We start from the raw sequence: 23,325 nt of genomic DNA, 5'->3' as shown, positions 1-23,325 counted from the left end.
CTTACATTTCAAGTGTTAAACGGCCAAACTACGTAAGCCTTCATTGCAAGTGATTCTGCAACGGACACCACGCGTCTTGCCCAAGGAGAGAGCCCGCAACTTGTTGCGGAACCCATAGGCCGTCTGGGTCTGGGCTAGGTATTGCGCAATTGTTTACATACCCGAGCGACCGCGTGACTTGGACAGCAAGTGTCTACAAGGCGCAGTAGCGTGTTTTGTCTTCCATAGCCGATAACTGGCGCTGCAAATGCATGCTTAAGGTGGGTAATTTGATTATTTAAATGAAGATTATTTCAGTTCGTAACACTGGCATAACGTTAGACAACTTGCGCGCGGTCCACAAGTGAAGAGGTAGAAGCAGAAAGCACAATCTCTGTGTAGCGTTGTCGCAGTGTATCCGTCACATTTGCTGACGTGTCGTGCGAAGCGAGTTTTCCTCCCGAACGCTGCTTCGCAGCAGCAAAGGCAAGTTTTGTCGCGCTGGAGAAATTTGCGCGCGTCGTGACGTGCGAGGGGAAATCGATTTTGACGGCGAGGTAAATACAAGACCACGCGGTTGTGGGTTTGATGCGCGTCAGGAGATTAGCCACCGCTCGCCAGTTTGTGCTCCGTTCGCTGCATGCCGTCTGTCAGATCTTCATACCTTAGCCGTGTCTGAGCCCGGCCGCTCGGCGACGAATGTATGACACATAAACATTGGCCACGCTGCTGGGGTGATTAAACTCCCGGTAGTTCAAGAGCATGGGCGCTTGGCCAGCACGAGGAAGTGTTGTGCGACGTTCTCGAAGGCCGTCTTTTTGAGCAGCTCAAGTTCGTTAAATTACATCAATAGTATTGGCATGACCTTTTTTTTCGTACTGTCGCTTTGCAGTGCGTCAATGTGCTTTGCATGCATGTGCGAACCACGAGAACTCTGTTTCCACGAGATAAAGTAGTGCGGCGGCGGGAGCAGGCGAAAGTCGCCCGCGGCGTGTATTCGGGATCTCGCACTGCTTCCCCCCTTTGCTGTTAGGCTTAGGAAGGGGCCTGCCTTTGGCCCTTAAGCGATCCCCCGTATTCGCACGGGTATTCTACTACTAGAAGGGAAAAGTGTAACATAGGAACTACTGTAAATAACCATTCCCTCTCAGATGCCTTGTTTTTATACTTGTGTCTGTGATATTTCTGGACTTCGGCGCTTTGGCCTCAGCGAGAGTCGGCCGTTTAGGCCTAGTGGTTCAGGTGATCCACTCAACCCACTTCGTACGCTACGAAGCTGCAATAGTTGTACAATAGTATAAATAGGAAAACAAACCGGACACCTTGGAGGTGAGCGCCAACTTAGGACTGGACTCTTTAAACGGTTTCTTGTGCGACAACAAGAGTGGACAAGTGCTTCAAATACGTCCCATCGTCCAGCGAACAATCATGAGTGGGGATACCAAGCGGAAAAGCAAGAACAACACGAGGTTTGTACCGCTCTCATTCTGGTTTCTGCGTTCCGCGCCCGGGATGTCGTGCCGTGCTACCCTGTGGCCACAAAAGCTCGAGCGTCTGCGCTGTTTTTGTTTGCCGCGACTCGAAACATGCTTCTCGTAGTAACATGTAGGCCTAGAGAACCCGTGATCGCGTATGAATCGATGCAGTGTAGCAGCATCTTCGACCCGCGTCTCAGCCCGATGCTGAGGAATGCGCCAGTGCAGTTTTCTGCTTGCTCGGGGAATGCATTTCAAGTACGGCGTATTTGACGCTCTACTTCGTTTTCTCTCTCGTGTGGCGGTTCGTGCCGTAAACGCCCTTGTGTTTGTGTGTGTGTGGGAAGAAAAGTTCGCTACAGACTCGGGCTGGAAGCAACATTAGAAACATCCCCACTTGCCTCCGCCGCGCTCTCACGAATTCTGCGTTTCCTTGCGCGCACAGGTTACGGCGACAATTTGCGGACATTATTCGAGTCTCGCTGAAAAGCGAATCTTATCTGAACGGTTGGACATAAGGCGAGGATTTGGCGCAATGCGTCACGAACTTTCGCCGTTCCGTCGCGACTGCGTTTAAACTCAATTTAAAGCTCTATTTAAAATTCGTAGCAGGCATTTCAAGAAAGCCCTCGCAAGCCCTGCGTTGCAGTTTGCAAGTTGTCGTGAGAGCAACGTGTAACATCTCGCTTCCTAGTGACCTCGTTGATGTCCCAAACATTCCGCTACCAAGGGCGCTCCGTGTCGAAAGGAAAGGAAGGAGCTGAACCGTCCTCGTTCGTTGCCTCTGCACTGTTCTCGAAAGCGATAACAGTGAGAGTAGCCACGTATCCATCCCGTGCAATGCAAATGGAACTCTCCCCGATTTGGCACGCCAAAAACGTTGCCATCTCTAGCCTAATTGAGCGCTACATGTAAGCTAGAATTGCGAGTACGGTAGATGCTGATCGTTGCCAGCAGACGTTTACCTCGTTTGAAGCGCTTTCTGTGGAATTCCAGCTGAAAGTTTCTTTAGTACTTCGATTATGCTTAAGAAATGGCAAACAATACGCATCAAAAGTAAAGTTACCTTTGTAGAGAAGACCGCTTTGTTACATTTGGGAACGAGCCATTGTTCATTCAATTGCGGTGACTTTGTTATTATTTTTGATTATTGCAATGTTTTGTTGCACCTATTCTTCAAAACTGAAGCAACAACTGTTTGAAATTTCACGTTCTTCGAAACATAGTATGGATAGTGTGTGGCCAATTTTTTGCAAGGTTGCTATACAGTCTTGCGTTTGTGAATGAGACTGAAAATTTTGATAGGTGCATTTTTTACTTGGAAATTTGGTAAGTAGCTGTGAAAAAATGTTGATCTTTCACCTTGCCCGAGAATTAGAATCTTTAGATATTGCACATGCCTTTTACCACTATTTCTTCAAGAACGCCCATGTCCCGTGCATTGGGTGCACTTTAAAGATATGCTGGTGGTGAAAATTAATCCGGAGCTCCCCCACTACGGCATGCCTAGTAATCAAATCGCCGTTTTGCATGTGGAACCCCAGAGTTCAATTCAACCACTTGTCTGGTTGCATGTCTTGGCAGTAAATTTCTCTTGACACCTGTAGTTTTTTAATCTCTGCTTGTAACAGTATCTTTCTACAAATGAAGCATGCTTGCTGTTTGTCTTAAGCATTAATTGTTAGAAATTGTCTGTAGGAACTTGTCGTTTTTCTTAACCACACATATGTTGCCATGGCAGTCATTGGTTCATAGATGATGAATAGTTTAATTCATTGGGAAACGATGCATGGCAACACTGGCCATGCCAATGGAAGCGCTGGTTTGCTGTGCATGACCCGCTGTAGTTTTAGCATTGCGCTGCTAAGCCCGAGGGCACGGGATCAAATCCCAGCCGCGGCAGCCACATTTTGATAGGAGTGAAATGCGAAAATGCCCGTATACCGTGCATTAGGTGTGCATTAACCCTTTTCGTGCTATTAATGTACCAGCAAGCTTCCAACTTTCTGGCCCGCTATGTCACTGGCATTCCCCATTCTCTCCCCTTGGATACTAAGAGTGAATTTTTCATTAACCACTTCGTTTTTGGTTTTCCTGTTGCATAACCCAAAATAAACCATCGTGTTCATTTCATAATAGCGACGGAAAAAAACCCAATGGGGGGTGTTCAGCACTTCTGAAAAGAACCCTCACTGAAAGGGTCAAAGAACCTCAGGTGGTCAAAATTAATCCAAAGTCCCCCACTACGCCATGCCTCATAATCATATCAGGGTTTTGGCACATAAAATTGGAGAATTAAATTTTTAGTGCGGATCAGCCGAGTTGATTGGTTGTCCTTGAGGAAAAGGACATGGATGAGGAGTGAGGACTACATGACATGCTCTAGACCTTCAAACTGGTTGTTTATCTCGCTTGTGGCAGACATATGGCAGATAGGAGAGAGTAAACGTGTTTGCCAAGGGCAAAACAAGCCACCAGTTAAGTCTAGTACATATTATATCTTGGCCTCTCTCTCTATGCTTTTACTTTTTTTTTTTTTTTTTCGCTGCTGAAACAATGTTTAGTCTTAAAAGCTTAGGGAGCTGTTGATAGAGCAGATAAAAGCGAATGATTTCAGCGGCAGAATTTGCTTCCCCTGTGCCGTGTGACAGCAGTCCTGCCAAGTTTGCCTGTCCTACAAAAAGTAAAGAAAAACTTTATAGTATATAACGTTTCTATATAAACTTATATATAAAGTTGCAATTCCTGTTGATAACCGTGGATAACACACACCCATGTAGCCACGCCTTCTGTGTTGCCCTCTTTGTATTGCCATCATTTTCCATGCTGATTTCAAGTATGCAAGCAAGCGTTGTAGTAAAGCAGCATATCTCTCTGTTCAGCTGGACATTTTTCAAAAATACATTTCTTATTTAAAGAACACTTGTGGCATATTTCACATTGCAAATTGTGTACTAAAAATTGCATCTTGTCACTTGTTTTGCTTACTTGTCACTTAAGGTGCTTCAAGCAGAGTAAACTTTCGCTTGTACTAGCAGCAGGCAGGATAATGCTATAAAAGTGTTTAACATGTGGTAGCGAGAGGTGAGCATAATGTGTGGCTTGCTCGCTAGGCATTTACATATGTGAAAACAACGGTTGACTCTCTTAATGAAATAACTACTTGAAACCAGTAACAAGCAGCCACCTTCTAAAAAATAGTTAAGGCAGAAGCTGACTTGTGAAGTTACACAGAGCAAGTTGCTGACATGTTATCAACTATTTGAAAACACATTTTCTACAGAGTTCCAAGCTGTGTGTGTCACTGCCATTCGTCACATGGAATGACACTGTAAGCATATAAGCTTTGCTTTTCACTTGCACCAAATGGCAAACAGTGCTCATTCGGTATGTTGAATTGTAACTTGCAAATATTTCTGATGGCTGTTCAGTCAAATGTGTTTGTTAATGCTATTAATCCATTTAACTAGATTGTAGCACATGAATGACTTTGCAGATTTTTTGTGCAACACTTGTTTTTTTTTTCTTGTTTTCAGCAGGCCAGCCAGGTCAAAAGTTTCTCAAGATCGTAAAGTAAGTTTGTATTTATCTATTGGAAGTTCTGTCCATGCCTCTTGACATTACAGAGGGCAGTTTCATCGATAAGTTTGAATTTGTTTCACATTGTTGCAGTGGTCTAAAACTTAACACAGAGGAAAGTGTTGTGTTAATGTCAAATGTGGGGCTTCAACAAACAACCACGCCGAGAACATGAATACCAAATGAGCCACTTGTGTCAGTCCATGCAGTGTCCAAAGCATTGGGACATTTTCTCATGAGTTTCTCAGGTCTGCGTTGAATGTGACTTCCGTGCCATTTCTCGTGCTTCTATCATGTCTTCTCTTCGCTCCCCTTTTGGTTTCCCTCCTTTTCCCCCCCAATTTAGGGTAACAAACTGCAAGCTATTCTCATTAGCCTCCCTGCCATCCTTCATTGGTTGGCTAGCAGCCACATGCTTCCTTAGTTATGGTAGCTCCTGCAGTTGACTTGTTGATGACCATCTTTTCCAACTTGCTCTGTGTTTTTCAGCTTGAAGGAATATATAACAACGCCCGGTTTGTCCACATTGCTGCATCGCTTGTGGTAAGTTGCATGCTGTTTTCGTGTTGTTGTGTTAAACATTCTAGCCAGGATCTGTTAGTGATGCAGTGCACTACCAATGAATCAGGGGTACTTCACGTGCCCTGTCATCTACAGGCGGTAACCAAAATGATAAAATCTAGGAAAAGTTAAGTAGAAGCACAAGCACGCCTGAAACAAAGCAGAGATGTTGAAGTTCATCATCTGCAATATAAAGGGGAAGTTGCCTGGCATGTTCGTAAATTTTTGTCTGCTGTGCGTTTACCATCTCCACAAACAAATCCAGGGACTGATGTGTGAGTGAATGGAATGACAATGCTGTACTGAAACAGAATTCATGCACATATTGTGAACTATACTCGTGGTCAACTTCCTGTGGCAACTAAGGGGAAGCTTGTGGGGTCTTACTTGCTCTCGGCAACTCGACTAATGACAACACACAGTAGGGTAAAGAAAACGGCATTTATTGTGCCTGCTTATACAAGAAATCTAGCTAGCTGAACCAAAGACACTCGTAAACAGACATTCTGAGAAAATGATTTGTTTGCTCCATGTTCGACACTGAACCCTAACTTGTTCATGGGTGCAGCCCACATTTTGGCAAACGCAAAACTGTTGCGAGTAGGAGGCTACACTGATTCAGCATCTGCTTTGAGAAACCGGAGCAAAGTGCTGTCAAACTCTGCCGGACTAAACACGGTGGCACATTAGCAAACCCGTGTAGCTTGTCTGCGCATATAATTAGAAAAATTGCTTTCGGCAACATTTGTGCTGCTCAGGAGTGTGTGATATTGCTGTTGCATAACTTGTGCCGTGGCTGTAAGAGAGGTTGGCAGTTTCAAACTTGAATTGTCGCTGGACTCCTAGAAAGTTTGAATCGGAGACATGTATGTTCTTCCCAACCTAGGGTCATGTCGTCCAAGTGCAAGTCCGGGACGGAGAGGTCTACGAGGGCGTATTCCGGACAGTTTCGCCTGAGGTAAGCCTTCACATTCATTTCTCATTGTGATCTATTTTCTGTTCACTACAATGTCTGTTTTGTGTGAATCATTCATTCCAGCTTAACTGAACACAGCTCAGCCTGCCAGGCCCTTTACAACTAAGTGATTATAGTTTTTTCAGTTTTATAGCTTCTGTAAGGCAATGTCGTCATGGCCATTTGGTTAGTTAGATTGCTGTGGCCGACTGTAGTGCTTGTCTTTCCCATTCGGTTGATCTGCACTTTTATTAGAGTAAAGTACTTTTACATGCTTCTAATGCTGATTTATAGGCCACTATAATGTATCTCGTCCAGTGCAGCCATATGTGATGTTCCAATAGACGTGCAGATTGCATTTCTAGTTCCTCTGGACTTTCTATTTAACCCTGTAATGCCCAAACACAGTCCCTATCAAGGAAAATATGAGCAAATTGTGGACATCTACTTCTGGCCATGGAGAATACATTTGTGCAAGAAAATAAAAAAAGCATTATTTTTCAGCTATGACCTAATTACTGTACTAAATATTAATTTAATAATTAGATTTTTAAGCTATTAACAAATGAAACTTCACTCCAGCATATTCATAACACAACTATTGGCTTTGCTCTAAGTTTCTGGTGCTTAAATACCCATTTTTGAGGCATGAAACTCAGCATAGCATATATAATACTTTGGGCGTTACAGTTTGCCTCTGTTACAGACACAACTCTAAAAATACTGTGCTTTCGAATGACAATTGCTTAGTACAGTAACCACATGAGTGCATGCTTACAAGGAGTTTATGTAGCTATATTAATTTGACCAGCTCTTTCATTGTACTATTCACGTGTAGTACTTTAAAGGGGCAATATAGAGAAATAGCAAATCAGTTTAGACTGATGAGGTATTCCTTCAGAGCACTATTTTTGTTAATTTTGTATAAAAGCTATAGTAACTAAAAAAGAAAGAGAGGGAGAGGACCAAAATCGTATAACTAAAAAAGAGAGGGAGAGGACCAAAATCGTATTTACTGAATTTCATGCCAAAACGCCAGCACTGGTATGTCAGTGTGACGTGATGCATTTCAAAGTATTCCCCGATTTGGGCCATTGTGGTGCAGTTAATGCTCTTAAAACATGCTAGGTTCAATATTTTGTTCCTTTAGAATACAGCGTAGTCCGTCTTTACCAATAAAAGAAATAACTAGGCCTTAGCCGACCCCATCAAAATCTGTGATGTCTGGTGCAGGAGCATCAAGGCAGCATCACCTGTTGTTTGTTATTGCATTTTTTTATTGGCTTACCAAGCCTGTTCTACAGTAAACGCAACTTTTTGATACAGTTGAACCTCGATATAACGAATATAAGATATATCTTGGAAATATCAGCACGTAAACAATTTGTGCTTATAAAAAATATCAGTAAAGTTGTTCTCGTGTTGCGTGTGACTTTGTTAAAACAAGGTGTGACTGCATTGTAGAAGCTTAATTTCCTAAACAGATCAACCTACTTATCTCGCTCATGTCCCATTAACATTCACTGTTATCTTTGGTGTGCAGCTTGAGATCGTGCTGGAGACTGCTCACCCTGTAGAGCCAGGGGCACAGTCCGAACCGTCGTCCCTGTCGCGGCTGCTGACATCGCTGGGCCGGGACCAGCGGCTTGTGCAGCTGATGATATTCCGATTGCCGGATGTTGTCTCCCTGTGCGCGCCTAATGCCGACTTGGACTTTGCCACGCGTGACTCCTTCACGGACACGGCCATCAGCAGCAAGTTTAATGGCCAGCTTGGCGAACGCCCCCTCGAACCCTGGATGGATGGTGGCAATGCTGACGGAATCGGCGGTCTTGATGACCCACCGTTGGATGGCGAGGACACTGTAAGTCTCTTTTTTTTTTTTTTGCAACTGTTGTTACTGAAGAAAGCTGTGATCTGTGCAGTTTACTTACGTTAATGCAACCTCGATGAGAGCAAGCTAATTTACCATATTAAAGAGGAGGTTGAATTGGAGAGGCAGAAAATACGTCCACATGCACCGCTGCTTTATTTGGAAGTTACCCAGTTCGGATGATTCAAAGTAAAACCAATGTTAACCTAAATTTAACACAGACTGAATAATATAACGAGAAAAATGTATTGCAAGTCCGATTCTGGCAATCGGAAAAAGATAAAGAAACCTTTCCTTCACCATTTCCTTCAAAGAATGGAAATTTATGATCGTTTCATGTACATTGTTGTTGTTGTTAGACATCTGTTCATCTAGCTATAATGTTTAGACTGCTATGAGTCCACTATATGTGATAGTCAAAACTGTAGTGAGCTGGATGGTGGTGCATGCCTCGACTTTACCAGTTACCAGCATGCTAAAAATATGTGACGAGACTCCGTTGCTGCTAGCGGAGCGCACAAAATATCTTCTCTTTTGAATTAGCTTTTGCAATCTTGTGATGACAGGGGCAATGGCTCTGGCTCTGGCAGTAGTCTGTTGCCAATGCTGTGAACATGGTTTTGGTTTCATATCCAATTGCAACGTGCTGCGAATTTTTGCACCCACTTTTTTTTGTGGTAAAATTGCAAGTGAAAATTAGGTAAATATGCCAATCCTTTATTGTGCACTGCCGCTATCATATAAACTCTGGCAAGGGCATTTCTGATGCGAGATAGCATGTATTGGACACATTCATTGGCCTCTAGCACTGCTAATATCGTCACTGCAGCCATTGGGGTCAGGATTGCAGTCACCATTTTGTCAGGCGCCTATGTACCGACCAGTACAGTTTAATTCCTCGGTGAGGGCCAATGTCAGGATCAAAATAAGAAGCCTTGGCCCGCAGAAACGTTTAAGTGCCAGCCGGGGCCCTTGGTCGGCATAAAATTTAAATAAATGCCAAATCAGCCAGAGTGCTGAAATGAAATGGACACTGCTAAGCTGGTTGTAATGCGAACTTTGGGCCTTTGCACCTGGTAAGTTTGAAGTTTACCTCCGGTTGGGATTGTAAACATCATGCACTTATACACCTTCCAGAACCGAACAAGTGCTAAAAAGAAAGACATGCAATTCAGCTCAGTTCTTGAAAATGTTAACATAAATCAATGTTAAATTAGTGCTTTTATTGGCACACCCCTGAGAAGAAACTAGTACCACAAGTCTCTCTTATTTTTCTTTTCTCTTCGTCTTTTCCTGATGGTCTACCATGACGTTTGGCCGCTCTTTTGCAGAATGGCTGGGATGCCAATGAGATGTTCAAGACGAATGCTGAGAAGTATGGGGTGACAACCTCCTACGACAGCGCGCTCTCAAGCTACACAGTAAAGTTGGAGCCAAAAAACACGGATGAGTACAAGCTGCAGGAGGCCAAGGCGTCCAAGATTGCCCAGGAGATCGAGAGTAACCCCGTGTTCAAGAAGCGCATAGAAGTGGAGAATGGCGACGAGGAGGACAAGTTCAGCGCAGTGGTGCGACCCTCTGGCGACAACGCACCACAGGGGACCAGGCAAGCTCACTTTCCTGGCGCGCTGGTCCGGTTTTTATCTTGTCGGCCGTACGCCAACCTTGTTCGAGAACTGCGGCTTGGGTTGGTTGGTGCGCCATTTGGGAAACGAAACTATAGCAGCGTGAAAAAGCAGGACACAGTACTGGTTCCCTTGCTTCGTCCTGTGTTTTCACAATGTCATAGTTTCGTTGCCAGCCTTGTGCCCTTGTCAGATTGGCAAGTTTAGTGTCATTTGCAATCTGTCGCACGTAAGGGTTCGACATTCGTCACGGAATGCACTCGCCAACCAATGCCTTCATCAAGCTCGCTTAGTTGCATCAGAATGTGTAGCATCAGAGCTTTGGTAGCAGTGCTTCAAAAATAAGATAGTGCACTGTACAGGGTTGGACCGCTTGTGTGTAGTGTGTGTAGGATTTTGGCGCTCGTTAATTTAACCCAGTGGTTGAAACTAAAGAACTGGCACCCTCTACTTCGGCATCCCCATAGCCAGGCTGTGGCTTTGGGACGGAAAATATGTGCAGTCGTTTATTACTGCCTGAATGGGTATACCTATTTAATGGTAAACATGAAGTCAGAAACTGAAGTGGGGGTTGCAGTTTAGTTACAAAATGAGTTTCTTGCCCTCTGGAAGCAATTCCTTTTCTATCCTCTGGCTATGTCTGAATAATGTACCGTATTTACTCGAATCTAATGCACACTTTTTTTCCAATAAAACAGGTCCAAAAATTGCATGTGCATTAGGATCAAGTAGGACCCTAAATCTGCATTGCCATATCGCCATCGGCATTTCATTAATGGCCACCTCGCACACGCTTAGAGTCTAGCTGCTGTAGCTTCCTCCATGTGCTGTAGTATGTGTGCTTAGGTTAGTGCACCGTCCGTCTTCCCGGTCTCCCCGTTTTCCGTGTTTGCTCTATGAGCGTGGAATTGCCGACTGCAAGGACATGCAGAGTTCATCGCAATGCCGCAATTAAAAGGAAAGTGACCACATGTGCGAAGGCGGACGGAAATGGGGCCGCATCACGGGCGTTCGGAGTTCCCGAAACTTGCGCGTGGGACTGGTGCAAACAGGAGAAGCTTTCTACTCCGGCGGCTGTGCAGTCCCTATCTTGAAAGCTATCTGCAATGGGGACAGTCTCTACGCATCTAGCCGCACCGCGTTGTGTTCTCATCGCTTAGCGAGTGTTGAAGCGAGAGGCTGCACAAAAGTCAATTCGCTCGCTCCTGCTACCGCACTTCCCCACTGCCAGCGTTTGATAGAGCTTCTGCGGTCATTGCATGAGACGTGTTCATGTTTGCTTGTGCGTGTGTGACACCATGCTTGTTCATTTAGTTAGTGAGCGAATGTTTAAAAGTTTATACGGCCGATAAAACTACTATTCTTACTTTTCGTATAGCTGTCTACTAATTTGCTATCGTAACCGATGCTTCACCTTTTGGGCATTTATCACAACTTTAGTGTATTGGTAGTAAACTTTTTTTTTTCCAAATGAGAGAAAGTTGTATTCCTGTACGAAAGGATGAGGTGTGCGGTACTGTAAAGGACTTTTCTTTTTTTAGGTCGCGGCAAGTGGGTGCGCGTTACAATCGAGAGTGATATTTTTGTTTTTTTTTTGTCACGGAAAACAGGTGCGCGTTACAATCGAGGACGCGTTATAATCGAGTAAGTACGGTACTGGGTATTGGCAATGAACATGCTAAGATATAAGATTGGGTTATGGGATGCCACTATTTCTCATAGCAAAGTGCCGACAGGTTTTTTTAATGCACATGTGGTGCGTGTTGCAGGTATGTACGGCGGAAGCCCCTGGGCGGTTCCAAGCCCCTTCGTGGCACACCACCTCCGGCAGCGGCGGCAGCTGCGGGCGGCCTGCCCCGCGGGGGCTTGCCTGGCTTCAAGGGTGGCCTGGGTAGCCCTTCCTCGCCCTCTGCACCGCCACCTCCCAAGCCGCACCATCCACCCAGGCACGGTCCACCCCACTCGGCCGCTGCCTTCCCCGAGCTTGATGCTTCCCCTCGGCTCAATGGGGGTGAGTGGGTATTGTGGGCTCCCTTGTTCGTGCATTGGGTCCTCCTCTTAGTGGCCAGTAGTTGGCGACAGGTGAAAAATCCTGGAGAAGCTCTTCCCTAAAAAGCGGACAGTGCCCACTCTTTCTGCCTCCACACTCCCAGAAGATGGTTCCCCCGTCGTATCACACAGGCACAAGGAGAAGGTGCTACAATGTTTAAACAACAAGCATGCTGTGTTCACATGCACGAACACTAAAGGTGAGTGTGGGTACAAAGAATACAGCTTTCTGTGCAAACACATGCACTGTATTACAGGAGAACTCTGAAAAATGATTAGCGTGGAGACATTCAGTATTAATCGATCTCGTGGCAGCATCTGAGTGAAGTGTAGAGGAATTGAGTATTATGAAGTAAGAAAAGTGACAGTTGGACAAGTATATTGTTATTTCCCTTTGAGGGGCTCCTTCTGCTGCTTTCTTGACTTGTCACTTACTGTAGTTCATTTTCTCACACTATGTTTCTGCACCAGCCAGGAACATGCTCGAGCAATCACTTTATCTGCCTGTGTGCTCTTTGAAGTTAGGTGCATCCTAGCATTTTTGCTTCTCCTGACGAATTGAAAACCTCTGAAGCAAAATTTCATATCAGAACCAGAGTGCCAAACCTCTTGAACTCTGAAATTGCTAGCACATTGTGGTTGTACCAGCTGTTACATCTGCACACCCCCACCGCATTATACAGTCGAATCTCAATAATTCGAATTCGAAGGGGCCCGAAAATCCGTTCGAATTAAAAGGACTTGTTCTTGAAGTATTCATGCACCATAGCACGATGCACGAATGGTGCGAGTTGTAAAATACCGTGGTGCACAATCACACAGCGAGCGAGGACCACGAAACTGCCCACACTGGCAAATCCTCGCTTACCGATAATGGCAGAGAAAGAAACTTGAAGGAGCAAGCTGGCGGCTCCGACGCGGAGGTGGGCACGCGCGGAGGCCGTCGAAAGTGGAGGAGTTACGAAGGAGTTGAGAGGGAGGGCAAGGGGAGGCTAGCTGTGAGAAAGGGCTGGAGGGAAGCGGACTTGCTTTCCTGCCAGCTTGATGGATGGTGCTAATTACCTCTGCCACCTAAGACTGCCACCGAAGCAGCTGAGTTGCCGAGGCTGGACTAGGCCTCTGCCGCTGCTTCCCTTTGCATGCTTTTTCTTTCGTCTGCTGACAGATCAGCGCTGTGTTTACGTTCTTCGTCCTGTGTTCTTAACGCGAGTAATGTCTTATCAAGATGACGAAGCCATTTCCACAGATCATAATCAAGTTAATGCGATCGCTTCTGTTGTGGTATTGCTGCATTCAAAAGATAAGGAGATTGAGGTACTGGGTGTCACCTTCACGTCCTTGTATCCAGGGTCTGTCTTGTCATACAGAATTGGATTATGGTGCACTGTCTCCAACCTTTTTATTGGAATGTCTCGCCACTGTAAAAAAAAAAAAACATGACCAAAGCAAGCGTGAGCAAGCGCTGACGCAAGCAGACATTAGTGCGAAACAAGCGGGCCGGCTGAACCATATGCGAGTACGAATAGAGTTGGGCGGGTCCACTTGACACCAGTTTCCAGGGTGTACCGTATTTACACGATTGTAAGTCGACTCGAATGTAAGTCGACCCCCCCTTATCGCTTGACCGGAAAAAAAAAAAATCAGAGAGCATACACGAGGGCGCATTCGATAACGAAAATTTATTAGTAGCTGACATGGTCACTGGACTACTCGTCTTCACTAGTGCTGCCATCGTCATCGTTGCTGCGGTCCCACAGCGCGTCGTGGTCCAGCGAAATTTCAAATTTGGCAAACGACCGCACCAGGACATCTTGCAGAACAGTAGCCCACGCCAAATGCACCCAGCCACACGCAGCCGTCAGGGAGGCTCTTTTGACAGGTTCGGTTGGCGTAATTTCGCAGTCTTCTGCCTCCAGCCACTCGTTGTACTCACGGCGGAGCAGAACCTTAAAATTAAGGCGAAGGTCCGGGCTTGTTACATGACCACGTCGCACTTCACTGGCAGGGACCGATCACGCATTTCAGCGACGTACGCCGCAAGCTTAGCCTACAGCTCCGGAAAGCGTCCAGACTTCGGCACGTGGGACATTTCTCACTTGCCGTCACACATTTCGCTTCGCTGCAGTCGCCACTCTTGCACCACCCGTTTAGAAACATCGAAATTGCGGCCCGCGGCGCAGTGATTTGTTTCTTCGGCGTAAAGGATGGCAGCCCTCTTGAACGCTGCTGTGAACGAGTGCCGAACGATTGGTGGGCCTGGAGCACTCATGACGACTGGGGAAGCATAGAAGTAGCACGTAGCCGGCAGTCAAGTGGAACATGTCAAACCAATACCCATGCTACACTCTACCCATGCCTTGAAACCACGACCGACTAGTAATAAAGCCGGTCGTGCTTTAAACAGAGAAAGAGAAACCTGCAAGCGGTGTCTGCTCTTCCATGAACTACCGATACTCCCCGCAAGCGCCGCCGTTCTGAGGGTGCCGCCGCAAATTGGAACAGCGGCGCTTCCATCAACTATAGACCCCCCCCCCCATGAGTGTTGCATGCACTGTAAGACTCTCAAAAATGTTGAAAAACCCTTCCGAAAAGCGAAAAAACACGCGGGATAGCGAAAAGATACGGGTAGGGTCATAGAGCAAACATAAAATTGTAACTACGTTGTAGCTCCCGTTGGTATCGCTTTTTTTTGGCGGGGCCATGTTTCGGTTTCGATTGTAAGTCGACCCCCCAACTTCAGACTTTCAAATTTAAAAAAAGGGGTCGACTTACAATCGTGTAAATACGGTACGTCATTGTCAGGGCAACTCTTACTTGTCTCCTCCGCTCGTGGCTAGCTTGCTACCGCGGTGAGCCGCAAAAAATTGGCCCAGGACCGATCCCTCCCATGGCAAACGTTTTGCCACTTGCGGCTTGGGCATTACAGTGTGACGCAGAAACAGCAACCTTGCCATTTGAGAGAGGGTTAAATTTCTACTACAATTTTTTTTCATGCGCGGCTTTGAAGGGTCTCTGCTAAGCTTTTCCTCTATGGTGGGATAAGAGCAATGCTGGTCGGAGGTGCCGCCACGGGATTTGGCTGCTGCTGAGAACATTGTCGGAACAAAGTACAGTTGAGCCCGCTTATAACGAACCCGAGCGTCACGCGGAATTCGTTTGTTCTATCCAGAAGTTCGTGGTATGTGGGCCACACACAAAAATTGACATCAATCAAAACAAAAATTTATTGAGAAAAAAAATCGGTGATCGTTGTCTGCCTCGTCAGAGCACACCCAATGACGGTGGTTTCAAGCTTGTTCAAAGCTGCGATGTGTTCGTCACCCAAGGCCTTAAAATACACAAGATTTCTAAGTGCCTCAATATGGCTCACTGCTGTGGTCGCGCTTACGGGTGCTGGCTCCGACGGATCGTTGTCATCATCCGATGCTTCGGCGTCGCTTGATGCCCGCACTTCCCTGACGGCGGTCTCGTCGCAAAACGACTCCGCAACTTCAGCAGCGTCGTCCACATCAACAAAATCTTGCCAATCAAGATCGCAGCCGGCCAGGTTAGCGTCAACAACGCGTCGCCACAAGTCGTCGTCAGGCTGGCTTTGTTCAGTGTCTTCAATGCCTGCTTCAGGTGTGTCAGCGAAGCCGGCCTTGCGAAAACAATTCCGGATGCATTCGGGTGTCACTTCCATCCACGCCGCTTTGATCATTTCTATCGCCGAGTACAGCGAGACCTGCAGAGGCACATATGCAGCGGGGCGATCAACTGCAATCAGCATCCGCTGCACAACACGGCGCCTGTAGGCCGCTTTAAACGACCGTATTACACCCATGTCCAGCGGTTGTGCTTTTGAAGTTACATTTGGCGGCAGAAAAAGCAACTCAACTGCCGTTAAGACAGCTTGGACATGGTGGGCGGCACAGTTGTCGAGAATCAGAAGAACGTTGCGCCCTTTCTTCGCCATGCTGCTGTCAGTCAATAAGCCATTCCGCGAACAACTCGCGTGTCATCCAGGACTTCGAGTTATGCCTGTAACGCACTGGTACATATGTGCGGAAGCAGCCTCGGAAGCACGGCCTCTGATTTACCGATGACAAATGGCAAGCATCGATCGCTTCCATTCATGTTGGTGCACAAAAGCACAGTTATGCGAACTTTGCTGTGCTTGCCGCCAGCACATTTGTCACCCTTCATAGCGTGCGTTTTGCCAGGCAGCATTTGATAGAATAGCGCCGTTTCATCGGCGTTATACACATCCCTTTCAGCATAACTTGATACACGGGCCAAGTTTTTAGACATCCCCGTGTTGATGTCTTCGTCGCTTACTGATGCCAATTCGCCGTTGATGTTCTTGAAAATAATTCCGTCGCGGAGCTTGAAGCGATGGAGCCAGCCATTGCCAGGAGAAAAATCTGGGAAGTCCAGGAGGAACGCTAAGTCCTTTGCTTTGGACAACATCAGCGGCCCACTGATGGGAACATTGCATGCTCGAGTATCAAGGAACCACTTTAGAAGCGCGTCTTCAACGTCTGCATATGTGGCTTTCCGTAGGTGCTTCCTCGTCGCGGAGTCCGTGGCAGCACTCTTGCAGATTTTCTTCTTCTCTTTTAGTATCGTGGATATTGTCGATTTCGACAAACCATACTTTTTCACCAGTTCGTGGTTTTTCGCGCCTTGAGAAAGGTCTTTCAAGATAACAGTTTCGTGGCCTAGTCCAAAGCTTTTCGCTTCACTGTCGAAGTAGACGCCGGCGAATCTGCCATCTCGGATAGGCACGGGAGCACACCAGTAGGAAACAACGCCGACAACGCTAGCACAACCACAAGTAAGAAAAAGACAGTCCCGCAGTCGTGTGGGGTGTGAGGCGTGGCGTTAGGGGGGGGGGGAGAAGAGGGGGTACGAAAGCACGTGATCACGTGCTACGTTGTCAATTGGTGCCGCTGCCCTGACGTCGACGATGGCGAGTGGGGTCCCGTGGCGAATGAGCTGGCACTTTCGACTTGTGTGTTCACGTTGCTGATGCGTGCTGGGCTGGCATATTTTTTTTTTTTCTCTCTCTCGTTATCGCGGCGATCCCCTCGCCGCATCGCCGCTCCTCCGTGCCTCCAGCGAGACGCCGTGGGAAAGCCAATTCTCGGAGCGTGCACAGCACTGGGTCGACGGATCTTGCCACGTGGAGAGTGGTCCGCGACACCAAGGCGTTCGCTGTAGCCGATCGGCTAGGCTTGCGGGCGTTCGTTGTAGCTGAGACCGAGCGCCATAGTCTAAACGTATATTTTGACGGTCACGCCGGACTTGTTCGTGATAAGCGAGCGTTCGTCTTAAGTGGGGCCGTGATAAGTGGGCTCGACTGTATGTTCAAATTAACCGTCTCAAGTGCTTGCGTGTTTGAATTACTGGGCGTTTTTGGCCATTGGAATACACATAACTTCGACGGGACCACAGCGTCAGTTCGAATAAACCAGAAAGTTTGAATGAAGCGCGTTCGAATTAACTAGATTCGACTGTATTTGTGTGATCAGGTAGGCACAAAATGGTAGGTCTCCACTACAGTGTCTCCACGGCACTGGAGGGAACTGTGGCACTATTGTCTATGGAAGCTGCAGGTATGGCGGTTCAGCCAGTGCGGGGATGATTCGGGCAGTACATGGATTTGCCTAAACTTCGTCCTTTTGGGTTCAGTCGGCTTTGTGACTTTACAAGTATGTAATTCTCCACAAAATGTTGCAGTGTTAACGTAACAATTTGCAATGATTATGCATATGGGCAGAGACTAATTGCCTTGCTCTCGGTTTAGGAAACTGAGAGAGCTTGAAAATTTGGAAAGGTCAAGTGTAAGAAATAAATTTTCGAAAATGTTCTGAAGCTACAAGAAAGAATATCAGACAAATGCATTTACTATCCATTATTCCTGTGGTAAAATAATGATAGCAGCACCAGAGCTCCCGGTAGTAATCTTTATAGGAAGCTCTCTGCAGCCTTTCGGTGAGAAGGACTCCTTGAGCTTGCCTGTCTCGTTCGCAGCCCCCAAGCTGGAGAAGGAAGGCCCACTGAGCCCTGGCCTGTGCGAGGTGCCCGGGCCTGAGGAGGTTCCCGTGGTGGCCTCTGCCGATGAGCCACCCTCCGTGGACAAGGGGCCCGCAGACCGCAAAGGGCCACCACCTCCGCTCCAGAAAGGTCGCGTGCAGGAGATCGAGGAGTTCAAGAAGTTCAGCACCAGCATCAAGGTGGGTTGGACAGGCTACGATTACAGTCGCGATTTTTTTTTTAAGAGAGGAGACTGCCTCGCGAGTAATCGGGCTGTCTTAACACGTCGGGTGTGTCTCCCTTCTCACGGTCAGGGTTTGCACTGATTCCGACAATGCAACCATGCCAATTTGCCCAGCTAACCATTCTTTGGGATGTGGGTTCTCAGCTGAACCATGATAGGGGTTTGAAATCTGTGTTGCCCAGGGTAATAACATTTGTGGGCATAGGAGTATGGGTGAGGTGTGCCGGCTTCATCCTGCTGTGCCTCGTGTGCAGCTCGACGATGGCAAAGAGTCCAAGGAGGCTACCGGCGCTGGTGCTGCCGCCGCAACAGAAGAGGAGATGGAGAAGGAGCGCAAGGAGATGGAAGAAGCTGCCACTGCCAAGGAGGAGACGGACCGCCTGGTCAAGAAGTCCACCCTCAACCCGAATGCCAAGGAGTTTGTGCTCAACCCAAATGCAAAGGCCTTTACCCCGGTGAGCACCCTTGCCTTTGTGGCTGGGTTAGAGGGAGTGTTGTGGGCTTTGAGATTGAGAGAGTGTCGTTATGTTACCTGCCACCATAGTTCCCTACAAAAATTACTAGAAGGAACTCTGGCACTGTGACCGTTCAGTGAGTATGGAAATGCTGTGTAGTACATTGATTTGTCTGATCTTTATGCCTGTGGCTTCAAATGTTCTTGTGATGTTATTCATGATGCTTTGTTTAGGTTACCAAAAAATATAAATGCACGAAGGCAGTAAGACTCAGCACACATAACTAATCATTGCGGATCATTGCATTTATATATCACTATAATATTTCATTGAAGGTTGTCAATTTGAGAAGTGCCGAAGTCGTTTGAAGCCAGGACGGCAAATCCATCTGCTACTACAGTGTAAAACCTCGTTAATTCGACCCTCGTTCATTTGGAAAATCAGATACTTTGGACTCGTCCTTTGGTCCCTCCATGCATGTGCATTATTTAAAGCAGTGAAACTCTTTAATTTGAACTTATTTGGTTGCACATCGGTTGATTTGGACGAATTTCAGAGCTTGGCATGCGCCAGAGTGCTGCAAATGTGTCATGCAAAAGAGCAAAAATGGAGTTTGCGTCCGCTGAAACTAAGCGGTGAAATCCACATCGCCGTGGTCATCTGTGGAAGTCGTACATGAATGACAGCAACGCCAGAAAGCTTTGTGTCTGTGCCTCTAAGGTCTTAATTCTTGCATTTACCGTTGTGCATAGTACTGTGTTGGTTGCATGCCTTCGTGACTACGTAGTTGTCATTCGTGATTGCGTCGCCAGTGGCTGTGGTTTCGTACGCAGGGGTTGTAGAAAACAGTAGTTAGTTCCATTTGGACAAGCTTTCGAGGATGAAGAGCACCGGCTACATAGCAACGTACGGTAACCAGCTTGCTGGTGAAAAAATAATCTGAATGTGCAGATTGTAGTAAAATGTCTGTCTCAGGTAAAGACGTGCACTGCGGCTGCACTGTAAATGCAATCACAAGGCCTTCACTGTTGCGAGCACTAATCAGTCACAAGATGACAAGAATTGCAGCTTCCGCACTGCTTTTGTCATTTCTCATTTTTTGAATTTTCTCATTCCGTTCCTAAGTAAAAGCGTGTTGACGTAGTAAGCATTTGGGTTCATTGCTTTCTTGATACCTTCAATAATTCGACATTCGGTTAATTTAGACATTTTTTTTTTTTTGGTCCCATGAAATCTGAATTACCAAGGCTTCACTGTACACCCATCACTTCAACGCTGGCTGAACTGCCATACTTGCAGTTGCCATAGCCACTAGTGGTAGATTTTACTGTAGCATGTTTTGTAGGAGACTGTGTGCCTACCACTGCATTGAGGGCCATCTGTAGTACCAAGTAGCTTGTTGGTGTGGCGTTCCTGACGAGCGCTTGCACGACTCACAGCGCACCCTGCTGCCCCTGACGAGTCCGCCCAACGGCGCCGGTGGCAGCGGCGGCGCAGCGGCCACGACACCCACGGGGGGTGTGCGACTCAGCTCGAGCCCCCTCGTGGGTCCCCCTGCTGCTGGGGTCGGCCAGGCGCCTCCGCAGCAGCTGATGCCCACCGGGCAGCACATCATTACCATGACACCCCAGTACCTGATGCCTGCCACCCCTGTCAGTGTGGCACAGTTTGCACCCGGACAGGGACCACGCTTCCGCAAGGGTGAGTCCGGGCACGCTGTTGGTTGGCAAGAGTGGCAGGGCTGTCAATTCTGCGCTGGATGCATGAAGTTGTGTGAGACAGGCTGAACGTAGAGTGCGTGGTGTCGGGCTGCCGCAAGTCCAATAGCTGTACTGTGCTGATTGGCCGATCACTGTTGCAACAACTTCTGTAGCGGTGCAGGCCAGGAAGCCACGAACAGCTGTTTGTATTTCTTTTGGTGGGCAGTTTGTGAGCCTGAACGTGGTACAGTTAAACCTCAATATAAGAAACTTAAATGTAACGAGATTCTCTATATAAAGAAGTACAGACGACGACCGATAACTCGGACTCCACATGCAACGTGAATAAGTCCCAACTATCGAATGTTTGAAGAAACGGATGTATCCAAAAAAGGAGCATTTTATTTATGTTTTAAGGCTCCTGTGCAAGGAATAAGCGATCGATTCTTTGCTGCACGCACTTCCGCTTACATGCAACCAAGCACGCCTGCCAGTTTTGTGCTGTGGCTGTATTCCGATGCAAGGTAAGGCGATGCAAGGGCGAATGGGGCAGGTTGGCACGTGTTTTCTTTTCTAGCACAGCCGTGGCCGCGCATGGCTGTCAGCGTGCCCTGTTTTAGAGGTCGTCTGCTGGATGTGCAAAGAGCGGGTGTGCTGAGATGGCGTGGCATCATGTGCTCCGTCTTCCCCAAGTTTAGTACTGGAGGTTGTATAAGCCTAAGTTTTGGTGGTGCATTGAAGCGAGATGCAGGTGCAGCCTTCACTTCCCGGCTCTTTACATGATAACGTCGTCCCCATGCGGGCGACACTCTCGGCTACGATGGTTGAGTAGTCGCAATAGCGTGGCTTGCACCGCTTCATACCGTCGATGTGAAGATGTTGTCGACACGGCATAAAACTATCTTTCATCATCGACTCTTAAATTCAACAAAATGAGTTTTTCTTATTCAAATTTGCTTTTTTTTTATTGCCCAGTAACCTGAAAATTGTTGCAGCCCCTTCCACGTAAAAATGTAAATCTATTGGCAACCGTCTTTATTTGCATAAAAAGTCGTTTCAATATAACAAAATTTCGATATAATGAAGCAAATTGCCAAATTTACCAATTTCGTTAGATGAAGGTTTACCTGTGGTTTTGGGGAATCTGAAGCCACATTGTTAAAATGTAGAAGGGACAAGAGTGATAATGTAGAATGATATTGCAACTCGTGCCGCGCTTATGCACCGACTATTCACTGCCAGCTTTACTAAAGTAATGGTCCTTTAGTGTTATTGATCCGATGAGTAGAGTACTTAGTGTGTGCTATCATTTTCCCCTTTGTGGAAAGAAAAGAACTTGCCGTGCTTGCTTACCAGCAGATTGGGGAGTTTGTGCCAGACTGCACCGCTGCAGCAGATTCGAGTCTTGCCAGGAGATTGCACCAGGTGCATGGGCAAATGCTTACTGTTCCCACCGATGATACCTCACGAAGCAGGGCATGACTTATTGCCCATAATACTGTACCTCTGCTGATAGCAGAAAAGTTAAATGTGCCTGGAAAGTTGAAACAGGCAGAACCGCTATTATTGGCTGCTGACGGAAGTGCCCTTTGTCGTTCATGTTGTGCAGCCATGCCCCTTGTCCAAACGAGGCACGACCTTCCGGCGTCTATGCACGTGGCTGCGGCAACGGGCCAGCCGATCCTGGCGCCTGCTGGCCTGCCCAATGCCCCTCAACTGATGGTGCAATACACACCAGCGCAGGGCATGATGCACCCCTCTGGGCCACCACAGGCAACCGTGGCCTATCAGCAGGTTGGTCCTCGCGTTTCCTCCTGGGATGCAGACGTCAAGCTGCGTTCACATCTATCTCGGAGCACATTTTGATTTGAGCATGCGGGTAGCACGTCGCATGATCGTACGTCGCCCATTCGTGCTGCGCTCACTCGGTCCTCAGGGAGCAACTCAACATACGGCCAAAAGCCTTGTCACTGTGTGGATTTTCAGCGAGAAATGCCAGGTTCCCGATGGTGACACACCCTAGATAACTTTGTTCAGTCCAGCTGTTGTTCAACCTAGGGCAGAAAACTGGAAGAGGGCTTCACCCCAAGCTACTCAAGGCTTCGTTTGGAATTTGTACAGACAGCTCTTGTCATGTATGAACCACAGGTGCAGATTTCATTTGCTGTACATCCAATGTGTGACACCACTGCACCTGGAGATCTTGCATTGGTCTGTCCCTTCTGACCGTGCTTTCAAAAGAAAGTGTCACGGGTTGAACTTCTTTTATCTCGTTCTGTGTTCCTGCTGTAAACCAACAAATTATGCTTGTGGCCTGTCATTCAGTGTTGGCTGAAGACATTTAGCCAGGAACTTCGTACTAAATACCGTAACGTATAAAAAAAGTCTTTTGGTATGTTGCTTGTGGGCAACATTCGTCAACAAAGGGTTAACTTTCGTCATTTGTTCTTGGATAGCTGCCTCATCATCTGTGGTTGTGTCTTTGAATGATTGCTGTTTCCGAGTCCCCAGGAGGTGAAAGACTGCAACAGAGTGTCAGTGATGCCCAGCTGAGAATCTTCGTGCTTTGCTATTTACAAATATGCTCGCACTAGTTAGCTATTGGGACGTGGCTTTGAAATCAACTTCCTTATTCTTTAATTTTGATGAAAATTCACAGAAATGTTTAGAATGTGTCGCTGATGCTTCTATAGTAGTTTGAGTGATACCTTGAGGCATTTTATTGAATTTTATTGAGCAGGATTTTTACTCCCTCAAACTTTCTGGAGGGCCTAGGGAGCTTAAAAAACGTAATGGAAGGCTCGTCGAGTAT

General features: G+C 47.0%; 1 protein-coding gene across 3 annotated transcripts in view; it reads left to right on the top strand.

Moving 5' to 3' along the window:
- The first annotated feature begins 185 nt into the window (after nt 1–185).
- The window catches only part of LOC126547742 (uncharacterized), a 45,175-nt gene continuing 22,035 nt past the window's right edge, over nt 186–23,325 (top strand). For 2 of the 3 annotated variants that reach the window (XM_050195727.3, XM_050195710.3), the window contains exons 1-11: nt 187–1,448; nt 4,991–5,027; nt 5,523–5,576; nt 6,481–6,552; nt 8,093–8,413; nt 9,754–10,028; nt 11,817–12,058; nt 18,112–18,314; nt 18,613–18,813; nt 20,253–20,514; nt 22,123–22,307. In XM_050195727.3, the coding sequence (XP_050051684.1) occupies nt 1,408–1,448; nt 4,991–5,027; nt 5,523–5,576; nt 6,481–6,552; nt 8,093–8,413; nt 9,754–10,028; nt 11,817–12,058; nt 18,112–18,314; nt 18,613–18,813; nt 20,253–20,514; nt 22,123–22,307 (1,893 nt within the window). In that variant the 5' untranslated portion in view covers nt 187–1,407. Of the gene's footprint in view, nt 1,449–4,990; nt 5,028–5,522; nt 5,577–6,480; nt 6,553–8,092; nt 8,414–9,753; nt 10,029–11,816; nt 12,059–18,111; nt 18,315–18,612; nt 18,814–20,252; nt 20,515–22,122; nt 22,308–23,325 lie in introns of all 3 variants that reach the window. The other variant, XM_050195718.3, reaches the window with a different exon arrangement.

Source organism: Dermacentor andersoni, chromosome 3 (assembly GCF_023375885.2).
Source record: "Dermacentor andersoni chromosome 3, qqDerAnde1_hic_scaffold, whole genome shotgun sequence".
Classification (NCBI taxonomy): domain Eukaryota; kingdom Metazoa; phylum Arthropoda; class Arachnida; order Ixodida; family Ixodidae; genus Dermacentor; species Dermacentor andersoni.
This window is presented reverse-complemented; position numbering and strand designations above follow the sequence as displayed.